At 38.3% G+C, this 22,898-nt stretch overlaps 1 protein-coding gene across 12 annotated transcripts in view; it reads right to left on the bottom strand.

Annotated features, from left to right (window-relative positions):
• The window catches only part of SCAPER (S-phase cyclin A associated protein in the ER), a 535,706-nt gene that overhangs the window by 148,461 nt on the left and 364,347 nt on the right, over positions 1-22,898 (bottom strand). For all 12 annotated transcript variants that reach the window (XM_074392618.1, XM_074392622.1, XM_074392621.1 and 9 more), the window contains one exon: positions 21,937-22,052. In XM_074392618.1, the coding sequence (XP_074248719.1) occupies positions 21,937-22,052 (116 nt within the window). The remainder of the gene's footprint in view (positions 1-21,936; positions 22,053-22,898) is intronic.

The raw sequence follows: 22,898 nt of genomic DNA, 5'->3' as shown, positions 1-22,898 counted from the left end.
GCTCACTGCAATCTCTGCCTCCTGGGTTCAAGTGATTTCCCTGCCTCAGCCTCCAGAGTAGCTGGTACTACAGACACAAGCCACCACGCCTGGCTAATTTTTTGTATTTTAGTAGAGATGGGGTTTCACAATGTTGGCCAGGATGGTCTCCATCTCCTGACCTTGTGAACCATGTGCCTCAGCCTCCCAAAGTGCTGAGATTACAGGCATGAGCCATGCCTAGCCAAAAAATATGTCTGGATATGTCTTTCACAGCTCTTTTAATTTGTGAAGTTCTCCCCAGTTCCTCTATTTTCTTTTTATTTTTTATTGCATTTTAGGTTTTGGGGTACATGTGAAGAACATGCAAGATTGTTGCATAGGTACATACGTGGCAGCGTGATTTGCTGCCTTCCTCCCCCTCACCTCTATCTGGCATTTCTCCCCATGCCGTCTCTCCCAACTCCCCACTCCCCACTGTCCCTCCCCCATTTCCCCCCAACAGACCCCAGTGTGTGATGCTCCCCTCCCTGTGTCCACGTGTTCTCATTGTTCAACACCCGCCTATGAGTGAAAACATGCGGTGTTTGATTTTCTGCTCTTGTGTCAGTTTGCCGAGAATGATGGTTTCCAGGTTCAGCCATGGCCCTACAAAGGACACGAACTCATCGTTTTTGATGGCTGCGTAATATTCCATGGTGTCTATGTGCCACATTTTCCCTGTCCAGTCTATCATCGATGGGCATTTGGGTTGGTTCCACGTCTTTGCTATTGTAAACTGTGCTGCAATGAACATTCGTGTGCATGTGTCCTTATAGTAGAACGATTCATAATCCTTTGGATATATGCCCAGTAATGGGATTGCTGGGGCAAATGGAATTTCTGTTTCTAGGTTTTTGCTGCCTGCATACACATGGTGAAGTTTTCTTCAGCATTTCCTGAAAATTGGAAGCTGGATCGGAGGCTTGATCAGATTCAGGGTTGACCTCTTTTGGCTAGACTGTAGGTGGTGGAGTTCTTTAATCAGGAGTCACATAATATCTGAATGTCACTCCTTTTTTTCAGGTTAGCAGTCACTGATGATCAATGCCTAGAGCCATTAATTCATCAAGGATTCATTCTTCAATGGGTACAAAACTGTGATATTCAAATTCTTTTATTTTGTTTCAATTTGTTAGATGAAATAATTTATGAGGAGACATGTCCCTTCATTTATTTGATTGCCTAGTGGTGTAGTTCCACATAAATGCTCGAGATTTTCCTTTTATTGTTCCAGTTATCAACATAATTGGTTTCCTGTCATACTTACAAAGTAACCAGTTAGTTTTTTAGTTTTATTTTAAATATCATTAAAAACTCGTGAATTATTAAAGAGCATCTGTAAGAAATCAAAGCTATCATCATATTTAATGATGAAAACCTAGATCTTTTTGAGACAAGGTTAAGTATGGCCTCTCTCACTACTCTTATGTACAGTAAGATAAGAAAAAGAAATAAAAGGTCCACAGATTGGGAAGGAAGAAGTAAAGCTTTACTTATTTGAAGATGATATGATTATCTATGTAGAAAGTTACAAAGATTCGGCAAAAAGCCTCCTGGAACAAATAAGCAATTAAAGCAAAGTTGTAGGACACAACCCTGATAAAAGTCAACTGCTTTCTTAGATAACAGCAACGATGAATTCGAATTTGAAATTAAAAACATGATACCATTTAAATTAGCACCAAAAAAAGAAATAAGTATAAATCTAACAAATATGTACATATCCTCATTATTTTATATAAGGGAAACCATAAAACTCTGATGGAAGAAATTAAAGATGTAAATAAATGGAAAGATATTCCATATTCACGGACAGAAGACTCAATAATGTTAAGATGTCAGTTCTTCCTGACTTGATCAATGTAGTCTCAATCAAAATCTAAGCTAGTTACTCTGTTGATACTGATAAATTGATTTTATTTTTATTTATTTATTTATTATTTTTTTATTATACTTTAAGTTCTGGGGTACATGTGCAGAACGTGCAGTTTTGTTACATAGGTATACATGTGCCATGGTGGTTTGCAACTTCCATCACCCTGTCATCAACATTAGGCATTTCTCCTAATGCTATCCCTCCCTATCCCCCCTCCCCCTTGCTATCCCTCCACCTACCCTTCACCCCCTGACAGGCCCCGGTGTATGATGTTCCTCTCCCTGTATCCATGTGTTCTCATTGTTCAACACCCACTTATGAGTGAGAACATGTGGTGTTTGGTTTTTTGTTCTTATGTCAGTTTGCTGAGAATGATGGTTTCCAGCTTCATCCATGTCCCTGAAAAGGACATGAACTCATCCTTTTTATGGCTGCATAGTATTCCACAGTATGTACGTGCCCAGGACCAGACGGAGGCACAGCTGAATTCTACCAGATGTACAACAAAGAAGAGCTGGCACTATTCCTATTGAAACTATTCCAAACATTTTGAGGAGGGACTAACTCATTCTATGAGGCTAGCATCATCCTGATACCAAAATCTGCCAGAGATACAACTAAGAAAGAAAACTTCAGGCCAATATCCCTGATAAACATTGATGCAAAAATCCTCAACAAAATACTGGCAAATTGAATCCAGTAGCACATCAAAAAGCTTATCCACCACAATCAAGTAGGCCTCATCCCCAGGATGCAAGGTTGGTTCAACATACGCAAATCAATCAATGTGATTCATCACATAAACAGAACGAAAGACAAAAACCACATGATTACCTACATAGATGCAGAAAAGGCTTTTGATAAAATTCAACATCCATTAATGTTAAAAACTCTCAATAAGCTAGGTACTGAAGAAACATACCCCAAAATAATAAGAGCAATCTATGACAAACCCACAGCCATCATACTAAATGGGCAAAAGCCGGAAGCATTTCCCTTGAAAACTGCCACAAGACAAGGATGCCCTCTCTTGCCACTCCTATCAACACAGAATTGGAAGTGCTGGCCAGGCAATCAGGCAAGAGAGAGGAGTAAAAGGGCATTCAAATAGGAAAAGAGGAAGTTCAACTATCTGGTTTGCAGATAACATGATCCTTTATTTGGAAAACCCCACACAGTCTTATCCCAAAAACTTCTTGAGCTGAAAACTTCAGCAAAGTCTCAGGATATAAAATCAACGTGCAAACATCACCAACAGCAGTCAATCTGAGAGCCAAATCAGGAACGTACTCCCATTTGCAATTACCACAAAAATAATAAAATACCTAAGAAAACAGCTAACTAGGGAGGTAAAAGATCTCTACAAGGAAAACTACAAAACACTGCTTAAAGAAATCAGAGATGATCCCAATAAATGGAAAAATATTCTATGCTCATGGATAGGAAGACTCAATACTGTTAAAATGGCCCTACTGCCCAAAGCAATGTATGGATTCAATACTATTCCCATTAAATTACCATTGACATTCTTCACAGAACTAGAAAAACCTATTTTAAAATTCATAAGGGACAAAAACTAAAAAAGTCTCAGTAGCCAAGGCAATCCTAAGCAAAGCGAACAAAGGTGGAGGCATCATGCCACTCGACCTTAAACTATACTACAGGGCTACAGTAGCCAAAACAGCATGGTGTTGGTACAAAAACAGATACATAAACCAATGGTACACAATAAAGCGCTTGGATATAAGACAGCATACCTACAACCGTCTCATCTTTGACATACATGACAAAAATAAGCAATGGGGAAAAGAGCCCCTATTCAATAAATGGTGCTGGGGTAACTGGCTAGCCATATGCTTAAGACTGAAACTGGACACTTTCCTTATACCATATGTAAAAATTAACTCAAGATGGATTAAATACTTAAATGTAAAACCAAAAACTATTAAAAAATAAACCCTGGAAGACAACCTAGGCAATACCATTCAGGACATAGGCAAGGGCAAAGATTTCACGACAAAGACGCCAAAAGCAATTGCAGCAAGAGCAAAAACTGACAAATAGCATCTAATTAAACTGGAGAGCTCCTGCACAGCAAAAAAACTCAATAGAGTAAACGGGTAACCTACAGAATGGGAGAAAATTTTTACAAAGTATGCATCCAAAAAGGTCTAACATCCATCTATAAGGAACTTAAACAAATTTACAAGGAAAAAAAAACATTACAAAGTGGGCAAAGAACATAACAGACCCTTTTCTACAGAGGACATACATGAGGCCAACAATCACGAAAGAAAGCTCCATATTACTGATCAAACCAAACCACAATGAGGTACCATATTATACCAGTCAGAATGGCTATGATTAAAAAGCCAAAAAATAACAGAGCCTGGCAAGGTTGTGGAGAAAATACAATGCCTATACACACTCAGTGGGAGTGTAAATTAGTTCAGCCATTGTGGAAGATAATGTGGCCATTCCTCAAAGACCTAAAGACAGAAATAACATCCAAACCAGCATTCCCACTACTGGATATATACCCAGAGGAATATATATTGGTCTATTAGAAAGACATATGTATGCAAATGTTCACTGTAGTACTGTTTACAACAGCAAAGACATAGAACCAACCTAAATGCCCATCCATGATCGACTGAATAAAGAAAATTTGGTATATATACATCATGAAATACTATGCAGCCATTAAAAAGAACAAGATCATGTCCTTTGCAGGGATATGGATGGAGCTGGAGGCCATTACCTTAGCAAACTAGCACAGGAACAGAAAACGAAATACCACATATTCTCACTTACAAGTGGGAGCTCATTAATGAGAACACATGGTCACATAGAGGGGAACAACACACACTGGGGCCCACTGGAGGGTGGAGGGTGGGAGGAGGAAGAGGGTCAGAAAAAGAAAATGAATGGCGACTAGGCCTAATATCTGCATGAAAAAATAATTTGTACTACAAACCCCCATGGCACATATTTACCTATGTAACAAACCCACACATGTACCCCTGAACTTCAAAGTTTAAACAACAATCAGTGATTTCCAGTGGTTGGGTGGGTGGGGAGGAAGGAATATGTGGAGCACCATAAAGTTTTGAGGTAGTAAAACTGTTCTGAATGATACGAAATTGGTAGATACACAACGTTATGCATTTGTCAACCCCATAGAACTGTAAAAGGCAAAGAGTGAATCTAATGTAAACTATGGACCTCAGTTAGTAACAATATATCAATATTGGTTTATCAACCAATAGTATAGAACACCAGTGCAAGATTTCAAGAACAGGATAAATTGAGGACAGGATGGGACGAGGAAATATACATGGGAACTCTGTACTTTCTGCTCAATTTTTCTGTAGATCTAAAACTACTCTAATAAAGTCTTTAAAAAAAAAACTTCAGAATTTTGATGTATTTGATAGGTTTTAACCTCCTGTAATTCTTATTCATATCAGAGATTTTTTGCTCTATTTTAGATCCTTGGTATCTGTATCCTTTGACTGAATTCTACCAGTCTTTGAGAACTTTGATCTAGTTGGGATGATGAGAGGTTTGAGGGTCATTTCCTGCCCCCTATATGTAATCAGCCTGTAATCCTGGTTTAATATGATGGGAAATAATACTTCAAATCTATAATCTTGCCCTACAGATTCTCAATACTACGGGGGTGGTCACTGATTCTAGACCTTTAGAATGAATAGATCTAAGAACCTCTCCCCATTCCCATTCTCCCACCCCCAAGATAAAATAACTTCTGGATTTTTCATAATATTTCAGATTCAAACTCTAAGGAATTTTTTTCTTTAATATCTTTTATATAACAGCTCTCTCTCTTTTCTTTCACATGGAGAATCCTGGTGCTCAAGGGCACACAGGACGATAAAATTTCAATACCTACAATTATATAGAATATTTAATTTGCTTTATGCTACATTACAGTACTTAACAGTTTCACAATGACAGTATTAATAGTACCACTACTAATAATGATTACTGAAAACATTTGGAAATGTTCCGGCATACGGCACACTCAGTCTCCACTCCTAGTTTTTTGTCATTACACTGGTTACATTGTCAGAACATGTCATCTCATACTGTACTTTCTCCTTCAATCTTTAGTTTTAGAACTATAAATATACCTATTTTGCACTCACTACAAGTACTTAATGTCAATGTATCTGCAGTCATTTGCTGGTCTGAAGCTTGTTCTCTCTAGTACGTTCCTTAGGAAGGGCTTGTGGAAGCAACATTCCCTCAGTTCTCACACGTTGCATCCTGATAACAGTATATCTTGCCTTTTATAAAAGAGGGTCAGTTTTGTTGGATATGAAGTTCTTGGCACATATATTCTTTTTGAGGGTGTGTTAAAAAGTTACTCTTCTTGTGAAATAAAGCATTGATATTTAAAAATCTGAGATGACATTAATTTTTTCCTTTATAAATCATGCATGAGGTTGGTGCAAAAGTAATCACAGTTCTGTCATTAAAAGAAAAAAACTGCAATTATTTTTGCACCAACCTAATACTATTTTTGCTCTTTTGTTATGTAATTTTAAAAATTTAAGTGCAATTTATATACAATTAACGTTCACCCTTGTCTTAGTGTAAAGAGTTTGAACAAATGCATTCAGCTGTGAAACCACCACTACCGTAAAGATACAGTCGATCCCTCGCCTCCCTCAACTCCCCTTGCTGTCTTCTTTCTAGTTAACTCCTCTCCCGACCCCTGTTTTCTATTCCTGTCGTTCTGTCCTTTTCAGAATGTCATATACATGGAACTGTGCCACACGTAGACTTCAGGTCTGGCTTCTCTCACTTAGCAGAATACATTTGAGATGCATCTATGTTGCTGCATGCATCAGCTGTTTCTCCTTTTAAAAATTTTATATTTGGCCAGGTGCGGTGGCTCAAGACTGAAATCCCAGCAGTTTGGGAGGCCGAGGCGGGTGGATCACGAGGTCAAGAGATCGAGACCGTCCTGGTCAACATAGTGAAACCCCGTCTCTACTAAAAATACAAAAAATCAGCTGGGCATGGTGGTGTGTGCCTGTAATCCCAGCTACTCAGGAGGCTGAGGCAGGAGAATCGCCTGAACCCAGGAGGCGGAGGTTGCGGTGAGCCGAGATCGCGCCATTGCACTCCAGCCTGGGTAACAAGAGTGAAACTCTGTCTCAAAAAAAAAAAAAATTATATTTATTTTACTGTGGTAAAAACACTTAACATGAGATCTACCCACAGCAGATTTTTAAGTGTGTAATGCAGTATTGTTAACTTTAGGCAAAATGTTATTCATCTTTCATTACTGAAACTTGATGCCTGTTGATCAGCAACTCCCTATTTTCCCCTGTCTCCTGCTCTTGCCAACGATAGTTCTGCTCTCTGCTTCTGTGAATTTAAATATTTTAGATACCTCATATAAACAAAATCATGCAGTATCTGTCCTTGTGTGACCGGTTTTTTTTTACTCAGCATAGTGTCTTCATGGTTCAACCATTATGTCACATATTGCAGAATTTCCTTCTTTAAGGCTAAGTAATATTCCATGGTACATATACACATTTTGTCCACTCATCTCAATGTCAATAGACATTTAGGTTGTTTCCACCTCTTCACTACTGAAAGCAGTGCTGCAATAAATACAGAAGTACTAATATCTCTTCGAGATTCTAATTTTAATTCTTTTGCATAAATACCCAGAAGTGCGACGCTGGATCATAGAGTAGCTCTATTTTAAGTTTTTTGAGGAACCTCTATACTGTTTTCCACAGTGGCTGTACCATTTTGCATTCCAACCAAGAGTGTACAAGGGTTCCAATTTCTCCACATCGTCTTTTGTTGTTTTGATAATGACCACCCTGATGGGTGTGCAGTGCTATTTCACTGCGGTCTTGAATTGCATTCCTCTGACATTTAGGGACATTTAGCATCTTTTCATATACCTGTTGGCCATTTGTATGTCTTCTTTGGAGAAGTATCTATTTAACTCCTTTCTCTATTTTTTAATGAAGTTAATATTTTTTTTATTGAGTTGTAAGAATTTTTTACATATTTTGAACTTAACCCCTTCTCTGATACATGGTTTACAAATAGTTTCCCTTTCTGTAGACTGCCTTTTCACTCTCTTGTTTCCTTTGATGTGCCAAAGCTTCTTCGTTTAATGTAGACCCACTGTTTGTTTTTGCTTTTGTTGTCTTTGTTTGGTGTACTATCTATGAATTCATTATCAAGATCAATATTATGAAGGTCTTCCCCTAAGTCTTCTTTCATGAATTTTAGAATTTCAGGTCTTATGTTTGAGTCTTCAATCCATTTTCAGTTGATTCTTGTGTTGTGGTATAAGATAAAGATCTAATTTCATTCTTTTGCATGTGACTATCCAGTTTTCTCAACACCATCTGTTGAAGACTATCCTCTCTGTGTTGTGTGTTCATCTTATCAAAGATCAGTTGACTCCACCTGAGTTGGTCTCTGTTAATGATGTCTCTCCCTTTAAACTCCATTAAGGACTGGAAGAGGCAGGGAGAGCCTTAGAGCCCCGGCCTTGGTTGTCATTAAGATGTTAAATCTTGTCAGGCGCGGTGGCTCACGCCTGTAATCCCAGCACTTTGGGAGGCAGAGGAGGGTGGATCACGAAGTCAAGAGATGGAGACCATCCTGGACAACATGGTGAAACCCCGTCTCTACTAAAAATACAAAAAATTAGCTGGGCATGGTGGCGCGTGCCTGTAATCCCAGCTACTCAGGAGGCTGAGGCAGGAGAATTGCCTGAACCCAGGAGGCGGAGGTTGCGGTGAGCCGAGATCGCGCCACTGCACTCCAGCCTGGGTAACAAGAGCGAAACTCTGTCTCAACAAAAAAACAAAACAAACAAACAAACAAAGATGTTAAATCTTAAATCAGAAAATTTCTAGTGATTTAATCAATAAAGAATAATTTCTAGTTAAAAAAATATATCAGTTGACTGTATATACACAGATTTCTGGACTCTCTGTTCTGTTCCCTTGGTCCGTATGCCTGTCTTTATGCCAGTACAATACTGTTTTAATTACTGCAGCTTTGTATATTTTGAAATCAGGAACTGTTATGACTCCAGCTTTGTTTTTCATTCTCGAGATTGCTGTTACATTTATTGCCAAATCGTTTGTCACTACACAGATGTACCACAGTTTGTATATTCATTCACCAGTTGAAGAATATTTGGATCATTTCCACTTTTCGGTAATTATGCATAAAACATCCGTAAAGTTCATTTATATTTATAAATGATATAAATACATAGATATAAAAATATACGTGAAAACATATATTTTTATTTCTTTGAGGTAACTACCTAGGAGTGGGATTGCTGGACCATACACTAAGTATATGTTTAACTTTTTGAGAAATTTACATACTGTTTCCAAAGTGGCTATACCATTTTGCATTCCCACAAGCAGTATATGTAATTTCAACTTCTCTGTGTATGCTCTTCAGCACTTGGTATTATTGCTCTTTTTTTAATTTTTTTTTTTTTTTTTTTTTGAGACAGTCTCGTTCTGTTGCCCAGGCTGGAGTGCAGTGGTGTGATCTTGTCTCACTGCAACCTCCGCCTCCTGGGTTCAAGCAATTCTTGTGCCTCAGCCACGCAAGTAGCTGGGATTACAGGCATTTGCCATCAAACCCAGCTAATTTTTGTATTTTTAGTAGAGACAGGATTTCATTACGTTGGCCAGGATGGTCTTGAACTCTTGGCCTCAAGTTATGCACCTGTCTCGGACTCCCAAAGTGCTGGAATTACAGGCATTAGCCAATGTGCCTGGCTTGTTCTGTTTTTTTAAGCAATTCTAATTGACATGTTGAAGTATCTCACTGAAGTTTTAATGGGCATTTCCTAATGATGTTGAGAATCTCTTCATGCGCTTACTTGGCATCTTTGTATCTCACTTGGTGAAGTGCCTATTCAAATCTTCTGCACATTTATTAACTGTTTCATTCTGTGATGTATTTGCAGCAGCAACATAAAAATATACCCTGATTGATGGAATTAATGACTATAATACTTCCTTCCTCTCCCCAAAGAAGTAAAATCACACTTCTCAGCTTATAAAACATGTGGAAGGTTTATGATTTTTAAAATTTTTTAATGAGCAAAACCAGATCCCATTTTCAAGAACAAATGATATACCAGGCATATGTCCTAGTTCATCTCCACAGAAAGTAGAATTACTAGTAAATAAATGTATAATCAAAACAATGAGTTTTAAATTACAAAACAACATGGAGTGCTTATAAAGAGAAAAAACTGCTATTTAATGATGTTTATAAATTTGTTTATTGTGGCAAGGGTGAACATTTTTCCAAAGGCGTCTCATTTTAGTTATGCTATTGGGTCTGTTGTACCAAACATATTTTAAATATGTAGTAATGATCAGAATAAAATATATTAAACAGAAATAGAGAAAAATAGTATTTGACATGAAAAATGTATTTGTCAGAAGTCCTACATGGGACTTGCATATATGGAAATACTTTTAATGTTATTGTTTCAATAATAAATCTAGAAGATATTAAATTAGTGCAATTAGGTGAGTACGTATCGGTTAATAAGAAAATGTCCTCTCGGCTAAAAATCTGGGGACAGAAAATTTTAAAATGTAAAGAAAGATTTAAAATCTCTTTAAAACTGAAGAGATTATTCACTTTTGACATTTTCATGACCACAGAGAAGTCAGACTTGTAACACAATCTGAGAGTGGTTTTTTTGCAGCAGACAATGGGATTGATATTTGGATCAGAATGTGAGATGTGGATGAAGGGGGAAAATTTCTCCTACTGGCACTGTGACGACTAGTGTAAACCTACACTACCTACACCGCCTTCCCTGTCTCTCGGCTCATTCTTTCTGAGGCCGGAACACTTAGAGTGGGTGGGGATACTGGGGAGAACTACCACGCTGCAATAGCAAGCCAGCTCCAGACAGGGGTCTTTAAGGGATGCTAATAATACTTTCTGACAATTAATCTTCACTATGGGGATATAAATTATATGCATCAGAAAACTCAGTTTGTATCAAGTCAATGTAACAATCACAAATGATTATTTCTCTGCATTTCATATCATAAAATAGAACATTTTAATAACACCTAAATTCATGTTTAAACTCAACTATTTTCCTAATTATAATGATGCTTCAGAGTAAGGAGTATGAAATCTTCAACTAGATGTTCTATTTCAAGGGTTTTTATTTAATTGGTGAATTTGGTACAAATAGAATAGGCAATTTAATTATTCCACAGAGACATTCTAACTTTAGAAAGGAAATCACATATATTTTAAACATCAACCTAATTAGACTTTCTGTCTTTCCTCAAATTAGCCTATGACTGAGAAAGTGTTATGTTTCAAAGATTACAATAATACATTTAAAAAAGTAGGGTGAGCATCAAATTAGTTCATTAACTTTAAACTCTAGAGCTGGAGCATTACTTTTCCAGTTAACATGAATTTGTTAATAACAAAACAACTATGATTAGTAAGTCTGTAGACATGTTCTTAAGTAGGATCTGGTTATGTAATTTTAAATTCACAATTAAACACGTTGCATCTGGAGAAGACCCCAGGTGGTTTGCAGTGTTAAATAGCAGATTAAAGTTGACACAACTAATTTCTTTAATCTTATTAGTGGTACAACAGCTGTCAACTGTAACCATCTCTATAAAGCCTTTTGAGACATAAACAAAATGCCTCAGTATGTCAAATGGAGAACAGTATTTATCAATCACTGTTGCTAATTAGCCTGCAAAGTAATTTTTTACTTTTGTTGTCTACTGGGGATAATTATTCACTTTTAGTAAATCTTTATCTAAAAATAGTTAAAATTATATTAAAATAATCTGGACTAGAAATCAGTAATTATTTATTCATAATAGATAGTAGTCTAAATTTCACCCTAAGGGTCTATGATGCAGTAGACTCAAAAGGTGACACATGGAGGTTCCAATTCCAGGTCTTCATCCATTATTTAGAAGAAGTAAATCCTATGAGAAGTTTACTCCATATGTGCCAGCTGATTTGAGCCTGAAAGGGTGTTGATAATACACAGAAATGCTGTATTTCATTTTTAGACTTCATTGTGGGATCTCACGTGAACATTACGTCTCACACATACAAACAGCTACAAGTGGTTTTTGGTTCAGGGGTTCACCTTTCTCAATTTGTTAGGTCAGTTCCTCTCTGGTCCCTAGTCAGCTAGGTGGCAAAGATGATTCCACAGATAATTTCCCATAACCACAACAATAAACCAGGACAAAAAAAACCCCAAGCCAAAAATCCAAAACCACTCAACTAAACAACATCTATCCCATCAAAATGTAAAAATGAAACAAACAAAATAGGAACCCTCCAGCAACTCACAGGAATAACAGTATTTTTTACATCAATGAAATGATATTTTATTTTATTAAAATAGTGAAAGTTTTATGTTCACAAATCAGAAACAAAAGTAGAGCTATCATTACCCTGAAAACACTAACTTCATAAGAGATCCAACCAAGAACCCTCATTGCTGCAAACTTTGAACTGAACAGTATTTTCTGCTTACCCTTAAATAATTTAATTTTGTTTTGTTGTGTAGTACAGAATATCTAATTGATTGGTCTCTTCTCAACTGTGGTATAAGCTCTTTGAAGGCAAAACTCATACATATCTCAGCACAGAAGAAATCCAACAAATACTTGCAGACTGATAATATTTCTCTCTGATGACAGCATTCAGGCAGTAAGGTACAGAAGGAAGAACAGCAGAACAGGATGCTTAGACCTAGCTCAGGTAATGATGGAAGGTAAATCATTCAGTCTTTAAAGGGTTTAGTTTCTTCATTTACATAGTGTGATAATAATGAAAATACGCTGAATACTCTGATTATTAAACAAATGTATATACCTGACAACTCTACATGGAAATCAAATGCCTTACCACAAACGAGATTAAAGAAAAAAATCTCAACAGTGCTGCTTTTTATCAGAAAATATGAACCAAACACTTATCACTGAAATTTTTTCTTCTTATTTAAGTTCACTGTTTAGTAGTAAAACAACAACCCTTTATTTATCTGGAATAAAGTTTTGCATTTCTCATTGGAGAGAGAGAAAGAAATAAGAGATAACGTAGGCCGGGTGCAGTGGCTCACACCTGTAATCCCAGCACTTTGGGAGGGCAAGGCAGGTGGATCACCTGAGGTCAGGAGTTCGAAACCAGTCTGGTCAACATGGCGAAACCCTGTCTCTACTAAAAATGGAAAAATTAGCCGGGCATGGAGGTCAGGAGTTTGAAACCAGCCTAGTTAATGTGGTGAAACCCTGTTTCTACTAAAAATACAAAAATTGGCCAGGTGTGGTGGCATGTGCCTGAAACTCTAGCTTCTCAGGAGGCTGAGGTAGGAGAATCGCTTGAACCTAGGAGGCGGAGTTTGCAGTGAGCTGAGTTTGTGCCACCGCACTCCAGCCTGGCCCACAGAGCAAGAATCCATCTCAAAAAAAAAAAAAAAAAAAAAAAAAAAAGAGACTATGCAATGCTCTGAAAACGTGCATCTGGTACTTGAGAATATCATTCTTCAGGGTAGATGAATAATATAGAGATACTTCTTGGTTTCCTGGAGAGGAACAAAACTGTAATTCCAAAATAGGCTTGAAATAATATAAATCAATGATTTTCTTCATTCTGTTAAGCACTGTAAAATGATTAAGAAAAGATCATTGATATTTTTTCAAATGCTGTTTTTTCCTCTTAGCAGTTGAAACTGCACAGTTAAAGTGTAAATAATAAAGGCATAATGTAGTAAAGCTTTATCTTGCAGTTGTAGGATTAAAGTTCTGAGCTTTATTATGCTGCCGGGATTTGAGAGGGAGACAGAGAAAGAGTGAAAGAGAGAGACAGAGAGAAAGAGAATGAGAGAGAGATGAAAGGTGGTGGGGGTGGGGAGGGAGAGAGAGAAGGAGGAAAAAGAGGTCTATGTGGGTAAGCTCTTATAATCTCATACCTTCTGAACACCTTAACCTCACTTTCAAAATAGGCAACTGGCTTCTAATCTCAGAAAAATAACTGGTGAAATGCTGACATTTCTATTAACAACCATATTTTTTATTAAAAAGCTGGACTATAGCCCATTATAATCAAGTCTGAGAGAGCAGGGTCTAAAGAAATACACTTTTTGGTTGTCTGTAAATAGAAGTCAATGCTCTTGGGTTTCAAACTAAGTGCTCATTATAAAGTTAATGATGAGATGCCCAGTCTGGAACACTAAGTCCTCCTAGAAACTGACATTTGAGTGTCATGAAGAATATGAGTAGTACTGTTATTTGTCCTTACAGAACTTTTATTTTTCTTAAAGAACTATACATAATCTATTTTCTTATCTTTGATTCTGAAGATAAGCTCTTCACTGTAGGTATGTTATTTTTAAGTGTTTTTACTATATAGGACATAGGGACAGTAAGTTTAATGAACGTCGTTTTCTGTATAGATCACCCAAACTGAGGTCAATAGAAAAAAGGAAAGTTCAGCCGGTCCCAGCTTGTAGTAACGGCATTTAACGTACATACAGAAATGTACCCTAGAGAGCTTGTAGAGTATACTTTCTCTCTTCATTCCTACTTTAAACGGTGGGCATTCATTCTTTCTTGATGTGAAGAATTTTGAAACACAACTATGAGGTCACAAGGAAGGTTCTATAGCAAAGTCAAACATTTTCAAGCCAATCTAGTGTTAAAATAATCCTTAATATTTGTATTTGAAAGTATCAGGTTCATTTGGTTAGAAGGAACAAAAATTTACTCAAAATATTTCAAGTAAAAAGAGCCATTTATTGTAAGGCTATTGGGAACTTTCACTTGGGTCCAGGAGAAAACGAAAAACCCTGTCTCAAGAGAGCAAGAACAATGACAGCTCTGTGGACTAGACTGCTTTCATTCCCAGCCCCCTTCTGTCCCACGAAGCAGTTCTGGTCTACTTTTTCCCAAAATGGCCTTCCTCAGTCCTGTTCAACTTGGAAAGCACACAGCTCTGTAATGGCCACCCCAGAAGTGACTCTACATAATTATTCAAATTCAAATACCCAAGAAAAAAATGACTTGAAGTTTTGCAACTTCCCAACTGCGAATCCCCAAGATAGAACCCCGACTGGGCCAGCCCAACTCTTCGTGACGGATTATACGTCCTGTCTTGCTGTTTGGTCTGCAGACTGGACGCTCTTGAGTCAAACGTCTTCTCTTTAGAGCTTAGTCAGCTATGGCCACTGAGGAAAGCACCGCATGGCTGGCATAGAATACAGCTGACTAGGCACGGATGGAATAAGCAGTATTCATAAAACCCTGAACAAAAGGACACGACAAACAGGAAGGGAGCAGGGGATGATGGCAAGCCAGCAAGACAGAAGGAAAGGTAACAAGGATGGAAACTCATGGTGAAAACTGTGAGAGTCTGAATGGTGTTGCAAACTGAAGACAAAGGTAAAGACTTAATAGTAGATGGGTCCCAAAGAGAATGGCCAAATGAGTCAAGAGACTGGAATGAGAAGTAAGCATGGCCGGGCGCGGTGGCTCAAGCCTGTAATCCCAGCACTTTGGGAGGCCGAGGCGGGTGGATCGCAAGGTCAAGAGATCGAGACCATCCTGGCCAACATGGTGAAACCCCGTCTCTACTAAATATACAAAAATTAGCTGGGTGTGGCGGCATGCGCCTGTAGTCCCAGCTACTTGGGAGGCTGAGGCAAAATAACTGCCTGAACCCTGGAGGCAGAGGTTGCAGTGAGCCGAGATTGTGCCACTGCACCCCAGCCTAGCGCCTGGCGACAGAGTGAGACAAAAAGAAGTAAGCACATGAGACCCAGCATCTCAGGAAACTAAGTTGACAGATACTGGCATATGCAACAAGGCATTCATTTTATCAAGAGTCTTGTGTATACTACTAGGGTGGCTGTTCCACAAAGGTAACACAGTAGGCTACTACTAATAATTTATCTCATTTTCTGTGACTGTAAGTTTCCTGAGGACAGAATCTATTTCAAGTGGTTCCTAGGTATGGCAATCCTGTTCCCATGGCCACAAGTGATCCAAAGAAGGAAAATGCTAGAAAATAGTTTCCTGGGCGTAAGAACTGGAAGCCCTAGATTATTTACCTGGTTCTGGAGCACAATGAGATATCCCTTTTCTACTGTGAGAGGAATTGCATCAGCCTCTACAGAACACCAAGAGAGGGAAACAGAAGGCTTTGGGGAAAAACCTCAATAAGTCATGGGAGAGCAATTCTGAACATTCTCTTAAACACTCTTTCAAAGGGGTATCATAGCTCTGTCAGGTTGCAGTCATACCCCAAATGTGACTGCTTCCAACACTCATCTGGCAGTGCGCCACATACACGGTTGCTGGTGACTGAGGAATAAACAAGGTAATACGTGCAGAGCATCTAGCACAGTGCTCGGTACCAAGGATACAATACATGTTAGTTTGCATCTCCTTACCAACTCAAAGGATCAGGTGAATGCAATATTGCCAAGTAAAGTCACAGGTTTTACTTTATTTTACTTTAGAGAATAAATTTGTGATACCTTGTTGTAAATGAGCTTCCTAGTGAACAAAGTTTGATTTCACATCATTCTAAATTCTTAAAAATTATATTTGATGAGTATTGCTTGGCGTGAGTAGGACTGATTTACAATAGGCAGATAAATGCTTATAAAGAAACAGAAAGCAACTTTACTAATCTATTTGATATGAATAGCTAGGCATACTTTACAAAAAAAGAATGATTTTTCCTGTTGGATTAAAATGAGGCCGTCTTATACCTATTGATGTGCTCTTACTCTGAAACTGCGATAACGACAATGACCTTAAGAATACAGTTCTAGCATATTCTTTGGCCTTTTGAGTAAGCAACAGTCACAAATACATGACACTTGAAAACTCAGGGAAGTTTAAAGACATACTAAAAAATCATTGCCTAAAATCCATCTAACAGTGGTCAAAATCAGAGGGGTCATATTTGGCGAAAATGAGATCATATTGAAAGTCGACAGAGTCCAGTATATGATGCAGTATGCCCTTTTACTGCTTTCCTTTCATCCGCTGGAGAAAGAATGCATTCATATATTCATACAATATTAACTATGATGACACATGACTTACAAATACTGTATTTACTGTGTCTCATGATCCCAAGGACTTAGAATCTAGTTGGGGAGATGACAGTACAGCATACGGAGTACTTGGCAACTCAGGACATCATAGAGTGCTAAACAGAACTACTCTCTAACCTGTTTGATTTTTTTTTTTTTCAATGATAAGATGAAGACACAAATGTTCCACGCATCAACTTTAGGGCTGACACAAAGTAAGGAAAATGAAACTGAATGAGAGGCCAAATCAGGATCTTGACATACTGGGCTAAAATTTACCAGGATGAAGTTTGAATTTAGGGTGAAAAAAACAAATACCCAAGTAAAATTAATACATTATGGCTTCTTAGAAGCCAAAGTGACAAAGACTTAGGGATGTAAATCTCAGTAATTAGGCAGTATAATATGGAGTCAAAACAATAACTACAACAAAAAACACTGAAAATAACTAAGTGGTTTCTTTGTGCAGGGACTTAAACACATGTACTTTTAATCCTTATAACAGCTCTATAAAGTAGGTATTAGTCTTACCATTTCATTGAGGCTCTGTTATAACAAGCAGTTTGGGCCAAGGTCATAGAGCAAATTGGTAAAAGGCAGAGTTAAGCCTGGATCTGACCGGACGGCCTGCACGTTTTTCACTGTACCATGCTGTCTGCTTCACTGTGTGACGATCAGCGCACTTCTACATGGAAAACTGTCCCGCAGGGACATTGAAGGGGTAAGCAAGGCCGACAGAGAAGAAAAGGCACCTGGTCAGCTCCCCAACAGAGCAACCTCAAGCAGCCCACAGAGTTTACCATTTGGCCCTTGTCCCTGTGTTACTATCAGAAAGTATGAATATTAAGTAAGTAAAAGGCAACCTGGGAAGACTCTTTTTGGTGGCCCAAGAGGTTTGCTGGTTGCCTTGTAAATTACAAAACATCTACTGCTGCCTGGAAAGGGCTCAGAGATGTGGAGTACCAGTTTAGTATCACCTCTCACTTTAGTTATCATCATTGCCCCCCCCCCACACATACACACACACACACACACACACACACACACACACACATACACACACACACATACACAGACACACATACACACACACATACACACACACATACACACACACACATACACACACACATACACACACACACACACACACATACACACACACACACACACATACACACACACACATACACACACACACACATACACACACACACACACTATACAAAGACAACACAAAGTTTTGGTATAGCTGCTTCTAGTCACAGCAGATTCATCTTATTTATACAACATGAACCATTCTTTAAAATGCTTTAAAAAAGTGAAAACTCCCATGCATTTTCAAATATTAAAAAGGTAGGATGAACCACTATTACTAGTCTAAAGTTTTAAAAAGGCTAGAAGATGTCATTCATTTGTCTGTACTTGTTTTCTGCAATTAAAAGTTTGTAGATTTGGGAGGCTGAGGTGGACGAATCATTTGAGGTCAGGAGTTTGAGACCAGCCTGGCCAACACCCTGTCTCTACTAATAATATAAAAAAAATGAGCTGGGCATGGTGGTGCACACTTGTAATCTCAGTTACTCGGGAGGCCAAGGCATGAGAATCACTAGAACTCAGGAGGTGGAGGTTGCAGTGAGCCAAGACTGCGCCACTGCACTCCAGCCTCGGTGATAGAGTGAGACCTTTTTTTTTTTTTTCCTTTAAAAAAAAAGTTTGCAGGCAGAATAACATTAGTCCTACCCAAAGGAGATACAAACTGTCTTGTTTCAGGGTGATCTTTCTAGGCACTGAAAACAATTTTATTGGAGCACATTTGTTTAAATGATTGATTTTGTAGTAACATATCCTGACCTAAGTCCTTTCAATGATAACTTGAAAATAATTAAAACAGTTTTATGGCCTTTCCCTGGTTCTGAGAAGAACAAAACAACCCACTGCAGACTCAGAATGGTTTCAAAAAGTTACATTTCCAGAAGCAGGTATAATTCTCAATTTCACATTAAAAAAAGCTTCTGGAAGCAAATATTCATTCATAGGAAGTTGCTTAGCAATAATTATAGGACAGTGTAAAACATTCAACTACTGAGGTACTATGCGGAGTAAAAAGATATGAACAGGAAGCTGTTTTACCCACTAACAAAGAGCTCAGGACTTCAGAAGCAGTGACACACAGGTTTATGGCCATAGGACTCCAGGTTTCAACAGGGTAACTGTTATGAGACAGTGGCTTAAACTTATCAAATCCACTGCTGTTTATCACTGAGAAAAATTAAACAGGATATTCTAAACTAGCCTCTTTAGGTAACAGCCATGAAATGCCACAGGAGGCAGGAAACAGCATGAGCTAAGGTGGTAAAAGGTTCATGGAGTTGAGCGATGGGAACCCATCAGGGGTGGAAAGAGTCTGGACAGGCTGAGAACAAACGGAGTACCCAGGGACTGTGGCAAGCCCAAGGCCTGGGCAGGGATTCCTGCATGAGAGCAGTTGGAAGGAAAATGAGAAAAAATATTTTTTGAAGTAAGCCACTGACTCATGTCCACCAGTATGCTCCTTTTCTACATTTAAATTTGAAGCGGTTGCAAAATTCCTCTTGCTGCTCTCTGAGTAAACAGCATAACACTCTCATGGCTTTATTCTTGAGAACTGAAGCTGGCTTAGAAAGTAGAGTTATGATACTGAGACTGTGCTCAGGATAGAAGAATCTTATAGTCAATGCTGGATGCCCACAGCTCTGGGTGCTAGACTCACTCAGTAAGCAGCACTTAGCTGAAAACACAATTCTATTGGTCTAAAGTGAGCATCAGGAACAAGCTCTTAATCTGGACCCTGTGGGTCAGCTAGTGCTGACCACTTGCAGGCACTGCTCTAGATGCTCAAGAGTCTACAGCGCCTTGGTAAAGGGAGCGTGTGCTAGTTCTTGCTTATGTCTTTCAAGGAGCTGTGGTCATCACCTCTTCCATTTCCTAAACAAGAGGCAGAGATAAGCACCAGAACAACACACTCTGTCACAATGACAGTAGTAGCTTTTGGGAAATAGGCATTTATTCTAGGTTACCAGCCAGAGAGCTTAGTGTCATGCATGTTGAAGCCTACTAGAAAACAAAACAAAACAAAAAAAAGCTCTAGGTGAATTTAAGATGAACAATATGAATTATTAACAGTTATCAAAGCACTCTCCCAAGGAGTCAATATCATTTCCTTTCTTATTTCAAATATTTATTATGTTTCATTCCTTTCTACTTTTCTTCCTGCCAATTAACATACAATAAGTGAAGACAACCCACCCAGCAACACCCTGTAAATGAAGTCCATTTTGATAAGGAATAGCAACTCTTGTGGGTTACAAAAACCACTATGCATGCTGTAACTTGCCTGATGGGGAGCTGTCTGCTCCACAGAAAGATTTCCTGACTTAAAGAATACCTATATCATTCTTCATTAATCTTTGTTAGTATGGCAAAGGAATCCAAATTAACTTTAATGTCAAAAGCGTGTACTCAGAAATATCTCATGTCAGGTAGCTAGCACTGTCTTAAACCAAGCAAGACTATTTTATAAACTCTCACTTAACATGTATAAAGTAACTTTACATTACAATAATATACAAATATACATTATAATAAACACTTAGCAGTTTACAAAGAGCTCTCATATACAATATTTCAACTGATCTCACAGTAGCACCATGAGGTTAATATATTCAAATAAGGAAACAGATGCAATGAAATAAAGGCACTCACTCGAATTCTCTTAGCCAGTAGCTTGGCAGAGGTAGAACTAGAGACCAGGTTTGTCTGACTCCAAAGCCAGTGCTATTTCTTTTTAATACAAACGTCTCTCAGAAAAAAAAGATAATGTACTCTTGGAATTTTTCTTTCCCTATTATATCCAATGGACCAAACGAAGCATTCATTTTTTTTTTTTTTTTTTTTTCCTGAGATAGGATCTTGCTCTGTTGCCCAGACTGGAATGCAGTGATACAATCATGGTTCACTGCAGCCTTGACATCCTGGGCTAAAGTGATCCTCTCCTCTTACCCTCCTGAGTAGCTACGACTACAGGTATGTGCCACTATGCCTGGGTAAATCTGTTAATGTTTTGTAGAGACGGAGTCTCGCTACATTGCCCAGGCTAGTCTCAAACTCCTGGCCTCAAGCGATCCTCCTGCCTTGACCTCCCAGAGTGCTAGGATTATAGATGTCAGCCACTGTGCCCTGCCTAAATGAACTTTTATTAAAACCTCTCATTTAAACTCTGTAAATCACAGTCTCCACAAAATGCCCAGAAACTGCATATGCTACAACCCAGGAACACAATACTTCTGAAATAACACTGCCGCTGTACCCCAGCTGGCCAGGGACTAAAGGGGGACTTAAGAGAATAGGAAAGCAATTTACCGTTAAGGACTAAAGTGCAATTCAGTTCCCAGCAATTTGGCTGTGACTCTAGACTATGACTGCTCTTTCTGCATGGTAAGAACGTCTTGAAATTTCACAGCTCAGATCTTTGTTAATGTACTTGCCATTTCTTTTCTCACATGTAACACTGTAAGTTAGCTTTGTTATCATTATTTATTTGTGCTCAATTTTTGGAAGCAGTTAAAATTGCTCAGGGGTTCATCAATGCTTCTTGATTTCAGATTAGAGCAGGTCACAGACTAAAAAGATTTCCTTTATAAGGCTTTTTAGGCTCAATTTGAATTTTGCAACTGACGTTGAGCACCTCTGTTTTCCTGCCTAATGGGGAGTGTAAGCTTTTGGTATTCAACCCTGAACACACACACAATTTTCTTGTGATTCTCCATATGGAAACCACAGGGCAGAAATGACTCACAAATGAAACGTAAAAAATAGATTAAGAAACTATACTTACTTAGGAGGAATTCTTAAAACTGTGTTCACATTTGTGGCTGGGACTACTCCTTGAAGGATGTGTTCAAGGGCTGTTAATCCACCAGCAGCTTGAAATGCAATCTGATCTGCCACATTCTAGACAGAAATACAAACAGAAGTTAGCCCAATTTCCCAGGAATAGAACCATAACCTAATGATACACATAGTCTGAAACATTCTGATGGTTCAATTATTCTACAAATGTTATTCTATAAACGTTTGCTGAATGCTACTCCCTGCTAATTGTTTCAGTACTAGGAAATATAGATCAATAGGAGTGAGCATAAAAGACATGGCTTCCTCCATGAAGCTTAAAATTTGGCAGACGGCAAGCACAGCAGCCAAGGCAAAAATGGACAAGTAGAATCACATCAAGTTAAAAAACTTCTGCACAGCAATGGAAACAGTCAACCACGTGAAGAAACAACCCACAGAATGGGAGAGAATATTTACAAACTATCTATCTGACTAGGGATTAACAACTAGAATATATAAGAGTTCAAACAACTCTGTAGGAAAAAAATCTAACAATCCAGTTTTAAAACGGGCTAAAAATCTGAATAGACATTTCTCAAAAGAAGACACACAAATGGCAAACAGGCAGATGAAAAGGTGCTCAACATCACTGATCATCAGAAAAATTCAAATCGAAACTACAATGAGATATCATCTCACCCCAGTTAGAATGGCTTTTACTCCAAAAATAGGTAATAACAAATGCAGGCGAGGATGTGGAGAAAAGGGAACCCTTGTACACTGTTGGTGGGAATGTAAATCACCACAATCACTATGGAGAACAATTTGGAGGGTCCTCAAAAAACTAAGCACAGAGCTACCACATGACCCAGCAAGTCCACTGGTAGGAATATGCCCAAAAGAACGGAGATCCATATATCTAAGGGATACCTGCTCTCCCATACTTACTTCAGCACCATTCACAAT

This window comes from Saimiri boliviensis, chromosome 2, assembly GCF_048565385.1.
Source record: "Saimiri boliviensis isolate mSaiBol1 chromosome 2, mSaiBol1.pri, whole genome shotgun sequence".
In the NCBI taxonomy this organism is placed as follows: domain Eukaryota; kingdom Metazoa; phylum Chordata; class Mammalia; order Primates; family Cebidae; genus Saimiri; species Saimiri boliviensis.
The sequence above is the reverse complement of the archived record's forward strand: the minus strand, read 5'-3'. Positions and strand labels throughout refer to the sequence as shown.